The 22,530-nt window shown below is 45.8% G+C and overlaps 1 protein-coding gene across 1 annotated transcript; it reads left to right on the forward strand.

Annotated features, from left to right (window-relative positions):
- The first annotated feature begins 8,171 nt into the window (after window positions 1–8,171).
- Window positions 8,172–12,140, forward strand: LOC144128844 (uncharacterized). Its single transcript, XM_077662609.1, has 5 exons — window positions 8,172–8,448; window positions 9,197–9,290; window positions 9,826–9,901; window positions 11,964–12,080; window positions 12,126–12,140. The coding sequence occupies exons 1-5, from the start codon at window positions 8,433–8,435 to the stop codon at window positions 12,138–12,140; spliced, it is 318 nt and encodes a 105-aa protein (XP_077518735.1). The 5' UTR covers window positions 8,172–8,432.
- Window positions 12,141–22,530: the final 10,390 nt, after the last annotated feature.

Below are 22,530 nucleotides of genomic sequence, written 5' to 3' on the forward strand. Positions count from 1 at the left end.
TTCTCCATCACGAAGATTTACGCCCACGCAGCTCCGCGTTTCAATGAAGCCCGAAACGCTTCTTGGTGACTGCCAAGTAACCAGTCAAGCCCGGCTATCTCATAAGCCTGCTCCTCGATGGACACGAAGATTTCTGCGCACGCAGCTGCGAGTTCAATCAAGCCCAAACCGCGTTTTCGGGACTACCACGCGAGAATCAAGGAGGGGCATCTCAGAAGCCTGCTCCTCGGTGCACTTTGTTATCTGCGGCAGCGATCAACTTCTACGTCACGAAGATTTCTGCCCACGCAGCTACAAGTTCAATCAAGCCCAAACCGTGATTTAAAGACTACCACGTGAGCAGTGAAGCCAGGCTATCTCAGAAATCTGCTCGTTTGTGCACTTTGCTATCTGCAGCAACGATCGCCTTTTACGGCACGAAGATTTCCGTCATGAAGCTGCGAGTTCAATCAAGCCCAAACTGTCCTTTCGGGATTACCACGTGAGCTATCAAGCCAGGCTATCTCAGAAGTCTGTTCCTCGGTGCGCTTTGCTATCTGCAGCAACGATCGACTTCTACGTCACTAAGATTTCCGCCAACAAAGCTGCAAGTTCAGTCAAGCCCACACCGTTCTTTCGAGACTACCACGTGACCAGTCAAGCCAGGCTATCAGAAGCCAGTTCGTCGGTGCACTTTGCTGTCTGTAACAACGGTCGACGTCACGAAGTCAATGTATCAAAAAATGCTGTGCCCTATATCAGTCCTCACCTTGCAGCGATGACGACTAGCACTGGACTGCACCTAAGCCCGCCTGTTTTTTTGGCTGCTGGCTAGTAGCAAACATTACTATCTGTAGCATCTTACGTGCACTTACGTCGTCACTGCGGCCAATTTTGGGTTTATTGTTACCTGGAGGAAAGATGGTTAAGGAACTCAAGTCTAGATTTTTCATATTTATAGAACAATTTCGACAAAAAATTAAAGCATCCCATGTAGCATTAGAAAGAGATATGCGAACCGAATTTTGTGAAATGTGCAATGAACAAAAAATCATAATCGAGATTCTTGGAAAGTCGCAGGCCGAAATTGATTATTGAAAAAAAAGCTAGACGACGAGATTGAAAATAATGCCAAAGTGAATTTTGAAAACGGTGCGCTCGAAGTTAACTGTGAAACGTTGGAAAAAAAAGAATATGGAGCTTAAAAGCAGCTAGTACATATCGAAAGGCATCCGAGAAGCTGCAGCCTTGAGATTAAAGCGGTTGAAAAACGCAAAGAAAACGTCATCGACATCCTCTCCGACATTGGCACTGCTATTAAGGTGCCAATGAATGAAACCGACTTCCAAACCTACCATCGTGTGCCTGTACGGTATTTCACAGCAACAAACACGAATCTCAAATTTAAGTCCAGAGCGAAGCGTTACTATGTTCTGAAGACGACAAGAAAGCTTAGGCTAACTAAGGAAGACGCCGAGGTAGACAGCAAGAACCCCATATACATAAACGTATATCTCTGCCCAACTATGAAACTTCTTTTGAGGAAGGCTATTAAAAACGAACTTGAATTCCAGTGTAAAGACGTATGGACACTCAATGGTTGGATATACGAAAGAATACTGAAACCTCGCCAATGGGGCACATGGGTAACGAAACGGATCTTGAAAAGATATGTTAATGATGATCAATGCTTAGCTGTCACTAAATTTTTTTCGTTGAGATGGCTTACCGCAACCATTGTCTCTCTAAATGCATCAAGCCCCGTAATACTAAGCATGCATCGGTACTGCACCTTCATGCATCTCTGTTAACAAAATAGATGACGTACATAATTTTTTAGGACAGTTCTGTTGAAATACAATGTTATGTCGGCGCATACACTGCAGGAACTTAAGACTATTGCTTGGTACCGAGATTCTGCAAGGTTACTGATAATTATGAGATTTTAACCATTCAGCAATTTGGTAGCCATCGCTGTAGTATATCATCCGCATATTCCTTGCATTCTTGGAGAGCCTTCTGGATTATGTCTCTAGAAATAACTTTCTCTTCATATGTGGTGGTGATATTAATATAAACGTGTTAGAAAGCACCAGTACTGTTCTTGATCTCAACATCGTGCTAAATTCTTTAGGTTTTCTAAGCTTTGTCAAAACGCTACCCCCATAACGCATTCTACTGCATTAATTCTTGATTTCTTAATTACAGATATCGACACACCCGTTTGTGTTTTCAGGTACCATATGGTCGGACATAACCGACCATTGTCCCGTTTATATGATATATGCTGCGAACGAAACACACAAAAAGATCCGCCCTGAGCCCTTTCTGTCTCAATGCGTATCTGAAGCAGCCCTGGAATTCTTCAAACAAGAAAACTGAAAGCATGATTGGTTGTTTGTATTTCCAATACAAAATTCAAGCGACCCCTATGCTAAGTTCCTTGAAGCATTCATGCGCGCTTATGCAAAGCAATTCCCGATAAAAATGCTTCAACTATAAAAAAAACTAGAAGACTATGGGTTATCGGTTTCACTTAGATATGATAAAAAAAGAAAAATGAACTTTATCATGCATTTCTTCGCAATCGATTTTTGTGGGCATTGCAGGAATTTAAAACACACAGAAATAAACTAGAAAGCAAACTTCGGCTAGCGAAAGCAGCTTATTATCACAATGTTCTTGCTGATATAAAAGGCAAAAAAACGGACGCCGCATGGAATGTGATAAACTCTGTGCTAGGACATGAACGTAAGAAATTGGCACCTGCGAAGAGAACACTCATTAATGCAGATATTACTGGCCAAGAAGTGCTGAACGTTTTCAACACACACTTTTTAGATAGTTCTGCAACTTCCCCTAATGTCTGTTTTTCTATTAATGCTCATCAGAACCTGTGTGATCATAGCTTTATTCCTGCACCTACTGACGCACATAAAATCACTGAAATATTCATGACTTTGAAGAATAGTGAGGCCTTAGACATTAACGACATACAATTGAAACCAACGAAGTATATTTTAGAATTTATTGCCCCCGCCATATATTTACATATATAACTGATCACTAAAATATGGGATATTTAAAGCTTTAATGAAGATAGGCAGAGAGAGAGGGGAGAGGAGTTTCTTTACATTTTCGCCAACGGTATTGAAAAGTTGTTTTTCGTCGACTAACAGTTTTTTTTTACTACGCATAACACACTCTCCGAAGCACAGTTTGGTTTTTGTAAAGGACGATCCACAGAAACTGCGCTATTAGCTAGGAACAGAAACATACCACTCAATATTGATAAAAAGTTGCTCACGCGGGGATTATTCAGACATTTCTCAAAAGCTTTTGATTGTTGAAATCATGACACATTGAACAAAAGATTGGTGGGAATTGGTGGCAGACCAATATAATTGGTAGAATCATACTTTAAAAATCGCTCACAATTCGTGTGTTTGTGTTCCCATTGATCACATACTCTTCCTATTTCAAGAGGTGCACCTCAAGGAAGTTTTCTGGGTCCTCTCTCATTCTGCGCTTACATCAATGATATAGTGGATATTGACAAAAAAGCAGCATTTATAATTTATACAGATGATAGTGCTGTACTGTTCTGCGGACCTGATATCAACACGTTAGGAACAAAATGCTAAGCGTGCTCTCAAAGCTGTCTTCCTGATCGCAAGCGAATCATATTACCGTTAATACAAAAAAGACAACGATAATAATTTTTAGATCTAGAAATAGGACTCTAAGTCTAATAATAATATTACATTTCAAGAGAGAGGTATTGACATCGCTGAAGAAAATACTAGAAAAAACAATTTCCTCAAACCTTAATTGGGACCTGCCCATAACTCAGCTGTGCAAGAAACTCCCATCCATCAATGGAGCACTGTCACGACGCGGGTGCTTTCTGCCCGTACAAATCAAAAAAGAAATTTCCAATCCATTGTTTCTTTGACAACGTAATATTTGTAGCGTATATTGGCTTACATTAACTAGAAAAAGTATTCATAGACAAAGTGTTTTGCAAAACAAAGTTTTTCGCATAATCGCAAACATACCGTTTTTTTTTTGCGTCGCCACATTCATTTCAAAAATACCGATTGATAAAGATTGAGAACCAACACACACATCACAGTCTATCTTCATTTCATTCGTCTTCTGAAGCGCTATATATAATATTCCCCGGTTGCCTAACAGCTGCTGTCAATGATGCAAGTACGCATAGCACTGACCTGTGGTTCGAGCCTCAAGTTCGCACTAACTACAAGCTACAAACGTTACATTGCACTCTTCCTGCCACTCTAAACAAACATCACGGCACAAATTATCACAATAAAACAGTTGCGGCAGTATTTTGTAAATATCTAAGGTTTCTTTTTTGTCATGTATGTCGATTGTGTCATGTCATTTGATGTCGTGTTTGATTGTGATGTTCGACTGGGACATCCCGATCAAAACGCACGACAGAATTTTTTGTCGCGCATCTGTCGCGCGACACAATTTTGTGTCGCAAGACAAGCTGTCTTGTCGTGCCTTGTGTCGTGCGACAAGGTTCGTGTCGTGGGTTCTTTCGCGCGACAAAGTTGTTTTTAGTAGGTTCTGCCGCACGACAGACATCTTTCCTGCATTTTGTCGTGCGAAGAAGGTCCCTGTCGCAGCATTTGTCGCGCGACAGGTTTCTGTCGCAGGTACTGTCGCGCGACAGTGGGAGTCGTGCCGCGGGACAGAGATTGCGTGCCTCAGCAAAGTTGCCTGTCGTGGGTTCAGTCGCGCGACAGACTTCTAGCGCGCCTCTTTTCACGCGACAAAAGTACCTGTAGTGCGGCCTGTCGCGCGACACAACAGCTTGTCGTGGGATATGCCGCGCGACAGGTACCTGTCGTGGGATGAGTCACGCGACAGATACCTGTCGTAGATTGTGCCGCGCGATAGATACCTATCGTGGGATGTGTCACACGACAGATTCCTGGTGAGGGTAATTATTTTACTGCAGAATTCTAGAAATACTGTCGTGCGGTCGTGTGACAGCGATAGGATCAAATTGACCAAAGATGCTTCAAAGCGCGTTCACTGTGGCGAGTCGCCAAGAGGATGCGAGGTGCTCTGGTCTGTTGGTGACGGGCACCGAGCGAAATTAAGTGCTCATTCACATTGGCGAATCGAGTTTTCAACTCGCTTCCCGCGACCTGGCTCTCTCACCGAACGAGAATTGGCTTAGAGGAGAGGCACTGCTCGAGCACTCAGCTAATTCCCTTCTGTTCCCACATGACAATGTGACGAAAGTAGTGTATGCTCAAGAGTATAATGCGGCTTTGAAAGCCCAAAATCTGTATGCACAAGCGGCGAAGCCAGCGGTGCCTGCGTATCCGTACGCTCTTGCGGTGGCGGCATGTAGCTGCAGCCACGACAGCACCTGCACACCAATCGGTGTGCGCAAGTCGAATGGCGCTACTGAAAGTCAGTGTCCTCTTGGCTTCTGTGTCATGTTCAAGCCATGTAACATAATGTACCGCTACTACTATATGCGCAGAAAAAACCAAGGACACTTCTATGCGTCGCGGAAAAGAATGTCGTTAATCGTCAATCAGGGAAAATTACTCGCCATAACCATCCGGCTACACAAAGGCAGCATGTGTGTACATGCACGCAGTTCTCTGTATAAATGTTCAAAGCAACCCCGATATCATTTTTCCGCGCGTTTCAGATTAAAGAGCGTCAGCTCTTACTACTTACGTTTGTCAAGGACACGTCTGTCTGCAGGGAAGGTCAAATTAGCCAAGACAGTTACCACACTATATCACATAGCAACAGAGGGCGCGTAGAGCCTCAGTTGTCACAGATACCTTCGATCCGTTTTACATACGCCAGTATAGCGGCTATCGAAGTGGAACCCCGGGGACCCCCATTTGCATCAAATTTGGGGGCCGCCCGTTTGATGCATAACGATCGAAGTGGTGTCATTTGACCTGTCATGTTCCTGAGGATAAAATAGATATTTAGATGAAGCCCAAAATATGTGTGGGATTCGCACCGGGGACCTTTTCGCCCCCAAACCGTGCATTCCGGGGACTTCCAGACAGCCATAAGGCCTAATCGTTTGTCGCAGAGAGTTCCGGATGCAGTCAAACAATTCATCTTGTTGTAATGCACACGTTTATAAAATTCGGTAACTGATATATAAGGAGGAAACATACCGGATATAGCGAAGGTGGCTGTAAATCGCAATAGTAGTGCAAAATCTTTGAAGTAGATGACGCTGCTTGTATCTTAGAACGAATGTTTCCGAAACGAAATGCCCTCAGATGTTTGTATTTTGTCTTCTCCACGTTTGCTGAACACCCCGATCTAGCACCCCGATCTAAACACTTGAAGCTCTCGTAGCTAACGCTCTTAAGTCCAACGCTGATGCAGTGTTGGCGGAGAATTTTTTTTAGCGGCAGTGACGTGGTGCTAATCATAAAATAGAAAAACAAATACTTTACGATGTCGTTCATTGCCTTCACTGAAAATTTCATGACGGTGACACGAAAATGTTGCTAAATATAGACAGCCGCGTATGCAGCCGAAGGTGAAATGCGGCGGCCGGCGAGTTTGAACCGATTTAATTCTCTGTCGAAATGAGAATAAAGTCTTGGGACTGACATAAACCGCGCGCTTTAAAGAGTTTCGCCTGCTTTGACACAGTCTAGCTCCTGTGCACCCACGCTCGGTCCTCTAAACTACTCTGGTCCCAGTGTGACTGTAGGCTATGACAATCTGAGCGAAAAGGAGGATGTCTGGGGGTTTTGATGTGCACCACGGCCATACAGTTGAGCGACATGATAACGTACGGGCGCGGCATGCCAGCCTGAATACCGGCCGCCAGCGTCAGAAAAATGCGACAGTAATGTTTGTTCAAGTCCGTACTAAGCCGTCGGATGGAGTATCGTTGGCCAATATCGAGTCGTTGGTAGAAGCGATAACAGGAATACAAACAAATGTCTCCCCACGGCACCTTTAATTGCTGCTGCTCAATCGCGGCTCCCCTGGCCTCAGCTGGCTCCGCTCCTGAAGGTGTCGCGGAAACCGAGCATATCATTGTTTTAATATAAGACGAGGTTCACATTAAAACGATGACGAGAGCAGCACCTCAGCGCTAGCCAGTTTCGAAGTGCACTCAGCTGCGGCATCGATGCGAAACCGGCTAGGCTTAGCGACGACTAGGGCAGCCAGGGGGTAGCGCGTAGTTCATTGCCCGGCGCGCCCGCGGGCGGCGTCGTTCCCGAAAGCTCGCCTCGCTCACTCCCGCTGGCTCACTGATTGGCTCACCAGCTTGCGACCTTCACTAGGAAAGCTGGAAAATCGAGAAGCGAGCGACTGGCGCTGCGACTGAGCGATACTTTATGCCCACGCTTGCACTACTGGTGAACAACCTTTAACGCACATATGCTTGGGTTATCGGCTGCTTTGCGGCAAGTCTTAGTGAAGATCGTCGCGACGCCATCGTCACCGTCCGTGACGCACAGGCTGAGAACTTCAATTCCAGTACGTGCCGAAACAACTCGTATTTTTCGTAACGATACGAGCTCGAAAACGCGCCTGCTTCGATACGCTTGTGGGCTCTTGCTTGTTAAACTACACGCGATCAGGATGCGGCGAGTGCTAGCCACTGTTGCATATTAGCTAAAGTGAGACGCAAGTATCGACGTAGTTTCGTAACGCAGTTGATATCAAAGCACTCCGCTTGTACTGGTCACCGATTAAGTGGTTAAGTTTCATGATCTCCGGTGAGCGTGCCAGTGTCGCGCAAATTAATGCATCGCAGCTACTCTCCATAGTGCCAATTGCGTTCAACTTATCCACGATATTCGCCAGCTTGAGATACGGCGCTTTTCTTCGCTGTTTTTGTCGCACCTTAGTGATTTTATCTGGCATCAAACGAAATTGCATTCTGTCAACCCCGTCGTCTGCTCCGTCGTCTGCTCCGTCGTCTGCTAGGGCATCCGGGTCACTTCAGGGGATCACAGGATCGAAGCTTCTACAAACGACATGCCAGAAAAAGTAACTAAGAGCGCTTTAGTATTCTTAAATAATCTAAAAATATATTAAAATAAATGCAGTGTCTTTGTTGTGAAGATAATATAAGTATTCATGGTTTAAAAAACAAATTTTTTTGTCGGTTGTAATTTTTCACCGACACGAAAGCGCAGCCGTCGGCGCCATTGCAGCGCAACCGACAGTTCGTGTTTTGTATTAGTTGCCTCTTTGAGGCATTGCTTGAGTACTTGTACGGCGGACACGTGTGAAGAACTCATTCAATAGGAAGGTGAGCAGGAGTGTGTTTTGGAAGCCAAAGACCAGGATTTCGGCCTGTCAACATTGGCGAGTTTCAACGGGTAAGCCATGAAGAGTGCTGCGACGTCTTTTCATCTGTTAGGGGAACGAAAACTCCTGCGCTGTTTTACTAAGCCTGGATGAATCGCATGGCCGGTGAGTCCCGCTCTGCGTTTCTTTGCTAATGATCTGTATTCACACGCGCTATTTGTATGCGGCTATATAGGGATGTGAGTGGAGGCAGTCCGCCTGCGGTTGCCGCAGCTATAATGCGGCGCCAAAAAAGCAGGGCCTATATCCTGCATGACAAGTGTTGTTCTCATTGTCTTTATGTGCATTTATTACTCGCAAAAATGGCACCAGATATCACAACAGAGTTACGCTTTCGCTTGCTAGCGCTTTGACACTCGGTGCAAATGCATGGATTTGCACTGCGTAGAAGACGATGAGCGAGAAGTGCCGCGCGGCGGAGCGCTCGCGCTAGGCCAGCTGCGATGAGACACCGCACTATTTTGCTCAGGGTTAGTACTCATCGGATTAGTGCTTGTGCCTTAATATGCGTCATACTAAATTTTGAGACAGTGATCGCATGCGAAAGGCTAGTTCATATTCATCGGCTTGTCATTTGTAAACTTGTCTGTGCTTCCCTAGTGGAACAGGATTTGAGGCAGTGTTATGTCAAAGTTAGATCAACCTTGCGTCTCCTGAGCTGTAAACGTTGATGCTTCCTCTCCTTCTGAGCACTGCGAGCTGTCGGATATGCAACTGCACAATTATTTAGGATTTCTACCTTTTTGCTATATCCCTCGCTTTTGTGGCCCGCATTCAAGTCGTTCGCCATTGTCGATGGTTTTGTTGCTACTTATTTTTGCTTTCTTATTTATTCTTGGTTGCGTGCCATCAGCTGTGGTGCCGGCGATTCTCCGAGCTCGGAACTCTTCCCAGGCACGGGATCCCACCCACAGACCTCCCTTCGCCGCACTCACGAGTGTTCTTTGGTATTTTTTTTGTTTCTCTTGCCTTTACTTGCATTGCCAGTCGACAAATTTGTGCAGCTTTTAATTGTATCCAGATTTGTTAAATGCGCTAGCAATTTTTCTATGATGCCAAGCTGTGCTGTGAGATATCAAGCTTCTTGCTAGTGAAGGCATGCTTTTTTCCATTCTCTCTTCTCATTTAACCAAGGCAGACTGGTTGCAACTTTCAATTTAATACCTAGACATTGGTGCAAGGCACCATGATAGGAATTAATGAAAACCTGCACATCCTATATTCAAATTGGTGTGCGGTATTTCAGCCAGCTCATCTTTCAGTGTGGATATAACAGTCATTGTGACTCTTATCAAAGAATGTATATGGGTGCATTACATAAAATCTGTTCATTTGTTTTGTCATGGGCTAGCTCATTGGTTTTTTATTTACTTATATTACGTCTAAGTTTAGTTTTTAAAGCAGTAGACGATTTCCTCTCTTGTCATTCATGACATGGCTACAGCCACTGACAGCTGTTGCTCTGGATGTATTTATTTGCAGTTGCCAGCGGCCAGCATCTATTGGGCCATGCGTGCTTCCTGCCTTCGGCTGTGTCATCCCTCCTGATCCGTTCATGGTAGTTATTCTTTTTCAGTGATGCATATCTTAGCTGCCTATTTAGAAAAATATTTTCAATATAGGCTTGCAGCTAGGTTTAGAAATGCATGAAACTCTACATGCACTTCACAGCAGTACCTCACCTTATAATTACAGGAACTGTAGGCTTGTGCAAAATATAGTCACTGATGTAGCTCTTGACGCAGCTGCTGTTAACATAAACGTGCTTTGACATTGCACACCTGTTGCATGGTATGCATATGTGTCCTCGAAAAGGACCTATATGTTCAGTTATCCCTTTAAAAACATTGTGCTCTACAATGATGGTTTACCAGTATTTCTGACACAGAGACCAAATTGTCAGTCAGTAATGTAACTTTGCACGATGACACCAATCCTTGTATGGTATAGCATCCTTGCAATGCACTGGGCAAGCTGCTGTCAGCACAGATTTATTGCTGGTTTATTGCCATAGCATATGGTTATACTGCACAGTTTGTACCTCTACCTTCTTAAAGCTGTATACTTGAAAAATTTAAAATTAGTTGAAGGAAAATTCAAGGAAATGTAACAGTAACTGTGTCATATTTTGGTGGACACTTGAACCGTGATATAAGGGAGGGATATAGAAGGGAAGTAATGAAGAGCTGATGCCCATGTTAGATGCCCCTCTTTAGTTAAACATACCTCGCAATTAACACATTTGGTGCAAAACAAAAATGGGACTTGCACGCTCACAAGCACCCTCATGTCAGTAAAACAAAGTGCCAATGTTGCCGTACTTTAGAGCTTTGCTCTTAAAAGCGCAGCTGACTGCTGCTCAAAGTTGAGAGCAAAAATATGTCTACTTTTCCTCATGTGCAGTCTGCGGTGCTGGTGCCATTTGCAATGGTGATTGACATTGAGTTGCATGATGCTCAGTCTGTTCCTGGAGTTAGTGATTTTGTCTGTCGTGTGAATGTGCTGTTAAAATTAGTGCAGAACAATGGTTCTCTAGTTCATTTTAGGTAACTGTCTCCTGTGCCACATGCTACCACCCTTTTTCCTCAAATTTCCTAATCTCATTTAGCCACCTGATTGCCACCCATTCATGCATTCACCTACTCTTGGAATCCTCCCAGTGTTTTAGTGTGGTATTGCTTATATCTTCTCTGCATTACACATGCACTGCACTTCCTCTTTTTTTGATTTAGTCAAGATATCTCTGTTCCTGTTTCTTGCATAAGCATAAGAGGTGACTCAAGTGCACCATCTGGGCTTGTGATGCAATGTGTAGGGTGCTTCGTTTTTGGGTAAAACCTGGTTTCCTCCTACTGTTGCACCAAAAAAGATTCTTAAAGATCAGGTTCAACCCAATTTCTGTGCATATGTGCCTGTAAGAAAGTGTGGTTTGAAAGTGCACAAAGGCGAAGAACTGCTGGATTGTAGTGGATGTCACATAATTCTTCTGACAGATTTTTTAAACAATTCTGGTTATTTTATTTCTCTTTTAATGTTTATTGTTTGTCGGTTGCTTATAATTTTTGAATAAACTGAAAACTACATGTACTGACTGGTATTTCATTGCAAAAATTATACCCATTATTATGAAGCTGTGTTGGAAGGTAGGTGTGCATTTAGTATGCGTGCTTTGAATTTCAGTGATTGTTTCTGCAATGCAAAATGGAGGACAGGTCTCTGCTGTGCGAGTTTTTTGCAATGGAGTGAAAGTAGCTGGAGAAGCATTTGCTACTGTGTCACCCAGTCAAAAGTTCTCCCACAGACCAGTGAGCTTCTGAATACCTATGGCTTAAAGCTCGAAGCTCTGGTTGCCCTTTCCGAGGTTTTCTGCATTAACGAGTGCAAGCCCAAGGGCTAAGAGCTAACAAGCATTTGAAACCATAGAGCTATACACAGTAGTGCTGGGGCCGTGCAGCAAGTAAGTGTGAATTACGTCGCGATAAACATGGTTTACTGTAAGAAGCTAGTGTGAAAAAATAGTTGCGCTCACAGAAACCGCTGTTTCTTTCTTAGTCGGTCATTGAAACAAAGGAATGCATGTAAAATTTTATATCTCACTGATCGCTCAATTTTTTTTTCAGCTAAAGACCAAGAGTTGCATGGAAGTTGTGCAAGCCACCAAGTTGCGTGTGATTTTTGCCAGGGACCTGGTGCAGGCTGGGAAATTAGTGGATGGCCAGTTGTATTCACTCAGTAAGGCAAGCTTTTTCTGTAAGTACAGTTTTTGGCATGGCATTGCTTAGGAACGCATGCACTAATCTGACTACTCTATGCCCGGCCATGCTTCAAGAATAATGAAGTACATGAAAAAAATTGATTTCCGAAAAAAAAAGTTGCCGCTTCTGTTATGTTTTTTCAGGAAACTATTTGCCATTTAAAGGGCTGTGAAAACCTTAAAAATTATATGCTTGTTGTGGCTTTTTTATTCAAATTTCTTCCACGTCAATGTTGGCCTGACCTTGTAGCTTGTCTGCATGAGAATGACTGCTACCTACAGTTTGCTTTTTGTTGCTCCTTTATTGCCTGTCACAATCTTTACTTTGCGTGGCAGTGTCATGCAGTTTGGGAAGTAATCTGATCTTATTTCTGCATTGGCCTGTAGTGCAAGCTTTTGCATGTGGGGCAGGTTTATGGTGGCCTTTTGTTTGCTGTAACTGCAGTTTGGCCATGAGGGTTAGAGGCTTAGTCCTTTTTTTCTTTTGATGCAGTGTCATATACTTCATGCATAAATTAATGAAGTAAGCACTATTTTTTGTAATAAATGAACATTCATTATAGCTGTGGCCATTATAAGTGCACTTGACTCTAAAATGGCTTTCTTTCGGATTCAGTATTACATCTTAAAACCAGCCGGAAGACACAAAACAGGAGAAGAGATGAGCACAAGATGAGGCTGGTCTAACAACTGAAATATTATTGAAGGAAAGTGGCAAAAGAAGACCTGCAAAGAGATTCAAGCACGCAAGACCCCAAAGCAGTGAGAGCGCAAAAAATAACCGAAAGGCACTGACGTACTAGTAAACCATCTAAAAAACTAATTCCTTACAGTGAAGGTTCACGGACGGTTTAGCCAGGCACTTGTTTTTAGCCTTACTGATGTAGAAAGCCTCAACTATATCAGGACAGATTTATCACTTCCCTAAACCACTGATGTGCCGCAGAAATCAGGCGTGCAAAGAGAAAGGTCGTCCTCCGATTGCATTAACGAGATTGAACGTGCAGTGTCAGGTGAAAATTCGCCTTCCTCTCTATACAGTGAAAGTGCTCTCAGCCAGGCGCACATTCAGATATCTGCTTGTCTGCCCATAGTAGTTTCAGCTACAAGGCAGTGGAGTGCAAAAAACCGGTTTACTTTTGCAAGTGGTGAATATTTTTTATCTGCCACTGTGCATAGCGGACGATTACCCGTAGTTGTATCAAGCCTAGTTTGAACGAAGAAGCAAAGGGCTCCTACCTTACTTTTAGCGGTCAAGACAACAGCAACATCATACTTTGGTGCAACTTTCTTGGGATGGTGCGAAATGGCGTGGAGGTAAGGTATAGAGCCCGTCTTTTTGTGCTGCTCAACTACGTCAGCATCATGTGAACGGTGTTCAGTTCCCTCGAAAGAGTAAAAACACATTCTGACAGGTGCGCAAGATAGGCAAGTGGGAACGCAGGTGCCATTGGCTTGGAAACCAGCTCCGAGAATGCATTCTAAACACTGTGATGGCATGACTTCCATAAAGCAGTCGTGATGCATGTGATTGCCAACCTGTCCTTCACCAGCCTCGAGTGGTTCAACTCGTAGCTAAGAGGCTTCCTGTTCTTGGGCTTTGGCGCCAACATATGTGGTCGTCCAAAACGCAGGTCTAAGTCAAGAAGCTACAAACGGTTATGCTTAGTGAAATTCAGACCTAAAAGATAGGCTTTGACCACATGCCTAAAGATTTCAAAAACGTCTTGTGCCAACTTATCTGAGCCCTCCTTGTGCACAAAAATTAGGTAGCTATCAACATAACCAAATGATACTATGCCGAGGCCTTGCAAACAGGGCTTTGATGCGGTATCGACTCTGGACAGAAGAATGTCGCGGAGGAATAGTGCAACCTGGGACACTCTGCATATGCCTGATTTGTGATGTAAATTCCGCCTTGCCAACTCACAAAAGTGGAGTTCTGTGGAGTTCTAGTTTCTTGTGGACAGCAACCTGGGCAGGTCCTCTGCAGTGAGCACGACATGGAGGGCCTGCACTATTCATTGTCACATGATAGACCTCTGAGGTATGTGCAAACTGCATCAGGGTGAACAATGAACATGCTTTTACAGATGATTGCGTGATTTCGGTTGCTGGCTTTTGGGGCTGTTGTCCTTTTACTGCAAATCTGCATTTGTCAGTTGGCAGGGTGGTATTTACAGGCAGGTCGTACCTTTGCTCAGCAACATTTTTTTGTCTAAAGTCGATAAGGCATTAGAGCCCTGTTTGGAAGACCTTGGCATAGTAGTATTTCGTTATGTTCATGACTGTAATTTTTCTGGACATAGATGGCTCAGATAAGTTGGCACAAGATGTTTTAGGAGTCTTTAAGGCATGCGGTCAAGGCCTGTCTTTTACATCGCAATTGTCTAAGCAGAACCGTTAGCAGTTTCTTTATGCAGACTTGCACTTTGTGGACGAATATGTTTGTCGGGGCTACAGCTAAAGATCGGGGAAGGCTCTTTTTAGCTACGAGTCCGACCACTCGTTGTTGGGGAAGGATGGTGAAGAGGTGTATTTGTCACTGGTTAAGGTCAGTAAAGATGGAAACACTTGATGGGTGTGCAATCGTGTGCATGACATCAGCTTTAGATAAGTCATGCCATCACTGCTGAGGACGCATTCTTGTAGCAGGTTTCCAAGCAGCTGTGTTCCCACTTGCCCATCTCAACAACCTGTCATAGTATGTTTTCACTCGCTCGAGGGTAAGGAGCACATACTCCGATGATGCTGATACACCTTACCTCCACAGTATTTCACAGTCTCAAGAAAGTCGCGGGAAAGCGTAATGCTGCTGTTGTCTTAACAGCGAAGTGCAAGACAGGAGGCCTTTGCGCCGCTATTAAAAAGGCTTGATAAAACTGGGTACTTGTCCACAGTTTGCAGTGTCACAAAAAAAGGTTCACCACTTGCAAAAGTAATGGAGTTTATTGCGTTCCACTGCCTTATGGCTGCCACTAATATGGGCAGACAGGCAGATATTTGAATTTGCACTTGACTGAGCACTTTCACTCTATAGGGGGAAGGCAAATTCTAATCTGGCACTGTATGCTCAATCTTGTGAATGCAAATCTGAGGATGACATGTCTCTTTGCACACCTAATTTCCACGACACATCAGTGGTTTATGGAAGGGATAAATCTGTCGGAAGATAGTTGAGGCTTACTACATCGGTAAGGCTAAGGACACGTGTGGCTAAGCCATCGGAAAACCTTCACCGTTAGCAATTTGCTTTTTTAGATGATTCATTAGTATGCCAGTGACCTTTGATTGCACTTCGCCCTTTCACTGCTTTGGGTTATTGTGCGCTTGTATCTCTTCACGGGTCTCCTTTTGCGGCTTTCCTTCAATGATGCCGCCGCAGTGGCTCAGTGGTTATGGCGCTCGGCAGCTGTCCCAAAACACGCAGGTTCGATCCTGGCCGCACCAGTCAAATTTCAATGGAGGCGAAATTTTAGAGGCCCGTGTACTGTGCGTTGTCAGTGCACGCTAATGAACCCCAGGTGGTCGAAATTTCTGGAGCCCTCCACTACGGCGTCCCTCATAGCCCGAGTCGCTTTGGGACGTTAAACCCTCACAAATCAAATAATCAAAATCTTCAATTAAATTTTTGTTAGTCCCGCCTCTTGAGCTCATGTCTTCTTGTGTGTTCTGGCTGGTTTTAAGCTGAGCCAGTACCAACTCGGCCAGTCGTAAGCCTTGTTCAGTATTACAACATTTTGAATAAGGTGAGAAGTTTACTAGGCTATGTTGCCGGGGATCGTGTCCGCAGCAGTTGTGGGCAACTCAGAAGAGATAGCGTCATACGATTGGTTGTGTAATTGGCAGAGGATGATGTGAGGATGCTGCTCGAAAAGAAAATTTTATAATCGGATAATTATTTACAGAGAAAAATGTCCAAAAAGTGGCTGGGCCAGAGAAAGAGTGCCGCGAAATTTGAAAACGCTGAAAGTAGGTGGAGCTACAGCGTAGTGCCAAGTTTGAAAAATGAAGTATGGACAAAGCCAAAGCTTGGCGCCAAGTTTGAAAACTCGAAATGAGCAATCACGTGACCAGTGATAAGTTTCCTATACTTAACCTGGAGATAGGAAAAAGAATGATAAATTAGAGGCAATTAGGTAATTATTGAGAAGCGAAAGGCAATGAACGCGTGATTAGACTGGGCGGGTATTCAGTGAGTGGGCAGGAACGATCCGTGGAGGGAAATTTGAAAACTCGAAATCGTTGCTGGGATGAAATGAGGGTAAAATAAGAGTTAATTGATAACCAATCAAGTCAACGAGAAAACAACCATGGCGCCAAATTTGAAAGGCGACCAGTGTTGAGGAAGCATCAACGCTTTCACATTTTTTTTGCACAGGTAGCAGCGGTGATCTCTATTTTTTGTTTTTTTTCAGCCAAGACAAAAACCATTTTTCTTGGCTCATGGGCGATGTACCTAGGAACCTGCGGCAAGGACAACGCTGGACAGCATGCATCAGCAAGCTCGAAAAAAAAGCACGAAACAGTAAATAAATATTGATCATTTTCATTTCAATTCTAGTGGTTTTGTGCACGAATTACTCTGGAATGCACAAAGCTTGTGTTAATTGACAGGCGACCATTAACAAGCTGTGCATTTTTGTGCATAGCCTACTCCAGAACACAAATCTTGTGTTAATTGACAGGTGACAGTAACAACTTACACAGTGTACGAGCACTACACAAGACACACTACAGAAGATAAGGCAATCTACAGAAGACAAGACAGACTACAGAAGACAAGACAGACTACAGAAGACAAGACAGACTACAGAAGTCAAGACAGACTACAAAAGAGAGGACAAACTACAGAAGACAGACTATAAAAGACAAGACAGACTACAGAAGACAGGACTACAAAAGACAAGACAGACTACAGAAGACAATACAGACTACACAAGACATGCCCAAAATACGACAAAACTACAGACTACAGAAATTTTCTGTCTTAGAATCCTGTAGTGCGTTTTGACTGGGATATAACTCCTTTTATTACGTTTCTTTCAAAATAGTTGTTTCAATGTTAAAAATCTGATTGTTTCTCATTACATAAAAAAAAATTTCTCCTTTTTCTCATGTTGTGCTTTGCATTACACCTGCATTATAGCTTTATCTCCACACATGCAAACTGACGAATTCAAATGCGATTTACTGAGAAGTTACAAGTTATGTTCCTGATTCTGTCTTTGTGATCTATTTTTGCATTTACACATTTTTGTAGTCAATGTAAAGCTAAGTGGAGGATTCTGTGGCCACGTCAAGATGACCAGAGAAGATTTTAGCCCTGAAAACCGTCAAGTGTGATCTGGAGAATAAAAAAAATCAATTGAATTGTCTTTGTAGTAGATTGTAGCCTCAGCTTGCAGCCAAGCGCTCTTGTTTACAAGCACCGCAAGAGAAAATGCTGTGAGCATTCAATAGTGAAGCCCCTATATTTAATAGTGTAGTCCTCATATTAGGAAGGTCTATAGCAAAAAACAAATTGGCGTCACAATGCCCAAATATCATGCGATGAAGCGCCAGACAAGATAAAGCAGTACAGAGGCATGTGTAGGCATCGTTTTCCTTCGCTTGCTCTCGTTGCAGCATGAGAGGTTAGTTCACAACTAGAGCCAATGAATCACAGACGCCAATCTAGACGTTTTTCTTCATTGTAGCATCTGCATGAACCCAAACTCACAAGTTTCCGCTGAAATCATGAGCCTAAACTCAGCAACAGCTTAAAACTCGAGTTCCTGCCCTGGCGACTGATTTCCATATGACGGACCGGTGCACTGCCGGCAGATGGCTTGCCGGGCACCAAAGTAGCCATCGTACTGGTTTGTCGCATCTCGCAATCGTTGTGACAGACAGCTACAGCCTAAGCGGCCGGTGGCCATTTTAAAAATGCTGTTGTGAAGACCCGATGATTCACTATTCAATGCTGACAGCTTTCTGTGGCCGGTTCGCCAAAGAAAGCATTGCTTGCGAGACACCAATGTTGTCTTCATAGAGACAGAGAGAGAGAGAGAGAGAAACCCTTTAATTTAAAGGCAGAGAATCTACCTATGTGTAGAAATCACTGGCATGCTGCTCTGCGTGGGGGAGGAATGTGGGAGATAAAGACGGATGGAGACGGTGCGGGAAAGGTTAAATTAAAGAGAAAAAAAGGGAGAACATAAAATGTGGCCTCTAAATGCCAAGTAAGGTGCATCGGCGTTAAATGATGCAACATAAGTTACGATGAAGTGCATAGTCTGATATATGGGCTAACAAAGTTCTTTGCAAGAACAATGCATCAAGGCAACATGCTAGATGAAATTAGAGCTTGTCGAGATGTCCATTTTTCATTAAATAAGCAAAAAAAAAGTTCATTGTATGCCTCTGTTGCCTAGGGCAGGCTAAGAGACCTAAAGCAATGTCCATGGTTAGAGGCACAGGTGAGCGATTTTCCATGCACTGTTCGTTGTACGCAGGCTCGTCAGCATATGTATGGCCCCCAAGCAAGATATGTTCTACAGACTCGATCCAGCCGCAGTTGTCAAAAAGCGGACTGTTTGTTTGACTGAAACGGTATCGCAAGGCGCTTGTACTGCGTAATGTACGGCTTCATACGCAGTAAGTGCGCGACCTCAGGCTGTGGTCGACGGCGCGAATTGGGCAGAGTGCCATCAGGGAGTACTTCATACGTCACATCCGTGATGCGGCGCAGCACTCTGTAGGGTCCAGAGTAGCGGCTGAGCAGCTTCTCCGGCAGGCCGTGGCGACGTACCGGTGTCTATACCCACACTTTGTCGTTGGGGTGGTACTCGACGTGGCGATATCGTTGGTTGCAGCGTTCTGCATCCGTTGCCTGCTGCCGGCGGAAGTGCATACGGGCCAGTTGGCGGGCTTCCTCTGCGTGCCGTGTGAATTCCTCGGCGTCTGGCGTGAGCGCCTGGTCGTCAGGGGGGCACGGAAGCATGGCGTCGAGAATCGTTTGAACATCACGACCGTAGACGAGGCGAAACGGCCTAAATCGAGTCGTTTCCTAAATCGCCGTGTTGTGGGCAAACGTCACATATGGGAGGATCTCGTTCAAGTCATGTGCTGTACGTCGACGTATATTGCGAGCATGTCTGCTAAGGTTTTGCTCAGGCGCTCCGTGAGCCCGTTTCACTGCGGGTGGTATGCAGCAGTCTTGCGGTGGTTTGTGTGACTCAGCTGGAACATCTCGTGCATGAGCAGCGCTGTGAACGCGGTGCCCCTATCGGTGATGACGGAGGACGGGGCGCCATTTCAGAAGATGTACTGGTGGCACCGCCTGGGTTTTCGCATAGCGCGTCAAATAATCAGTCGCAAATATAATCCACTTATTGCCAGAAGACGACACAGGGAATGGGCCAAGAAGATCAATGTCGACTTGGTCAAAAGGTGTGCGAGGAGGCGCAATTGGTTGGAGCAAACCTGTCGGCTTGAGCGGTGGTGACTTACGACGCTGGCATCCACGGCAACCTCTGACGTAGCGGCTGATGGTCTTTGCAAGTTTAGGCCAATAATAGCCCTGACGTACTCGAGCGAGCGTGCGTGCAAATCCCAAATGGCCAGAGGTGGGCTCATCATGACACGCCGAAAGGATTTCGTCGCGAAGGTCTGATGGCATGACTAGGAGGTAGGGCCGGTTACCGTTGCTGGAGTTTTTCTTGAACAGTACGCCAATGCGAATGCAAAAAGAGGTCAAGTGGCACGAAAAGTGTCCAGGTACATTGGAAGCATGGCCCTCCAGGTGATCCATGACAGACCACAGGTCAGCGTCAGCACGCTGCTTTGCCACTAAGTCCGAACTGCTGATCACACCTCGGAAACGATTGTCATCCTCTGCGCTGTCATCCACTTGCTCGACAGGTGCGCGTGAGAGCGTGTCGGCGTCTTCGTGTTTACGTCCGGACTTATAGGCAATTGTGTGATCAAATTCTTGAAGGCGAAGGCTCCAGCGGGCTAGGCGGCGTGATGGGTCCCGGAGATCGGTAAGCCAGCACAAGGTATGGTGGTCTGTGACCACTTTAAAATGACGGCATAGATATAAGGCCGAAATTTTATCGTGGCCCAGACGATAGCGAGGCACTCCTTTTCCGAGGTGGAGTAGTTGCTTTCGGTGCGTGAGAGTGTGCGACTCGCATACGCGATCACACGTTCCTCGAATTCTTGATGTAGAGCGAGGACGGCACCAAGCACGATGTTGCTAGCGTCGGTGTGTACCTCGGTAGCAGCCTCCTCATCGAAGTGAGCCAGCACAGGGGTAGTGTGCAGCCGTTGGCTCAGCTCTGTGAAAGCAGCCTGTTGCTAGGCGCTCCAGACGAACGGTGTATTGTCACGTGTTAAACGGGTGAAGGGTTCAGCGATCTTGAAGAAATCGGCGATAAAACGACGGTAGTAGGCGCACAAACCCAAGAAGCTCTTGAGCGTTTTCTTTGTAGTATGACGGGGAAACTTGGGTACGGCGGCAGTTTTCTCGGAATCGGGTCGTATGCCATCGGCGTTCACAACTTGGCCGAGATACTTGAGCTCTGTAGCCAAAGTGGCATTTCTCTGTTTAAGTGTCAAGTCGGCCAACCGCAGGCCATCCAACACGGTCCGCAGGCGTTCAAGGTGTTGGTCGAAGGTTTCTTAGAACACCACCACGTCATCTAGGTAAACTAAACAGGTTTGCCATTTGAGCCCAGCCAGGACAGTATCCATCATGCGCTGGAACGTCGCTGACGCAGAGCAAATGCCGAAGGGCAACGCCTTAAATTCATATAGACCGTTGGGTGTGATGAAGGCCGTTTTTTCGCGGTCGCGTTCATCAACCTCAATCTGCCAATATCCGGTCTTTACGTCGATCGACGAAAAATACGTGGCGCGGTGGAGTCTGACGAGTGAGTCGTCGATCCGGGGCAGCGGGTAGACGTCCTTTTCGTTGTGGCGCTCAGCTTACGGTAATCCACGCAAAAGCGCAGTGTCCCATCCTTCTTGATAAGCACGACGGGCGACGACCACGGACAATTAGAGGGCTGAATAATGCCGTCTGTAAGCATCTCCTTCACCTGCGTTTGGATAGCGTGGCGTTTCTAATAGAGTCACGAGAACAGTCGCGGAGCGCCAGGCAGCTAACTATGATCGTCGAGTCGCTGATCTGAACCCTAGCCGTGCACTGTCCAAGCGGAGTAATTATATGCCCCCCGCCATCCGGATCTGCACGCCAGAGCAAGGAGTTGTAACTTTCTTTACAAGCGTTGCCAATTTGCCACTTATAATTGAAAAACCCGCTCCTGTGTCCGCCAACGCGCTAATGCTGTGACCATCGAGAAGCACGGGTATGTGGAGGGAGAAGCGGTCCTTTAGTTCAGCTGCTGTCGTCGACGTCGTCAAAGCTTTATCATCGGATGTCCGCGTCGTGTGCATCGTCAGGGGGTCTTTACAGCGTCGATATCCAGCGACCACGCCCCCGCAGGTCGCTGTCCTCAGTTTTTCCTTTGAGGGCTGGGCGAGCGGTCGGCCGTCGTTTGCGAGGAGTTCTGCGCATTCGGTGAGAACGATTGACGGCGAGGTGACGGTGATCGGGACTGATGGCGCGCCATGGACAACTGAGGTTGCTGGGTTACGTACTCTTCAATCTGACAGGGCCGCTGACCAAACCGGGGCCTTGGCGCATCGGAGGAAAAACCCTGCAGGTCAAGCTCTCGATTTGGGCACCGGCGGAACAGGTAACCGGGCTCCCCACAGTGGAAGCACAAACGGCGGCAGTCAGGGCCACGCCGGACGTCCGCTCGTCGTCTTCTTCTTTCTTTGTCCCTCGTCTACGCGCTGTTATTCCCAGCAGTATGTACCAACTCGCTCAACTCTCCGTTTTATTGAAGATTCTCGATCACTCGGGATGCGGTGCTGCCTTCGCTGCACGGAGGAGCAGGACGTCGTGATGATTGGGAAAAACTGCCGCTTGATTCGGGCCAGGGCGTCGCAGCGCGTCAGCGTAGGTCGGGCGGCAGTAGTTTGCCTGGTTGGGCGGTGGAAATGCCGGTGGATTTGGGGCGGGGCGTCGCAGAGCCTCAGCGTATGTCGGGCGGCAGTAGTCTGTCTGGGTAGGCAGTGGTTCGGCGTGTAGTAACGGAGGCCTGATAGTTTGCTGCACCTCTTCGCGGACAACGCTCATAAGAGAGCTGGCCGCTGGCTGCGACGTACCACAAATATTCTCTAGCTCCTCACGGACAACAGCGCGGATCATGTCCCGGAGAAAGTCGGTATTGCTGTTGAAAACCGGGAGGGACTCCGTAAAAGCAGCAGCAAGGACTGGCCGGTCGTACGTGGTGGAACGCTGCCGGAGGACCTGCTCCATCGTGACAGCCTCCTCTAGAAACTCGGCAACAGCCCAAGCAGCACAAGTATTGGCCCAA

Source organism: Amblyomma americanum, chromosome 1, assembly GCF_052857255.1.
Source record: "Amblyomma americanum isolate KBUSLIRL-KWMA chromosome 1, ASM5285725v1, whole genome shotgun sequence".
In the NCBI taxonomy this organism is placed as follows: domain Eukaryota; kingdom Metazoa; phylum Arthropoda; class Arachnida; order Ixodida; family Ixodidae; genus Amblyomma; species Amblyomma americanum.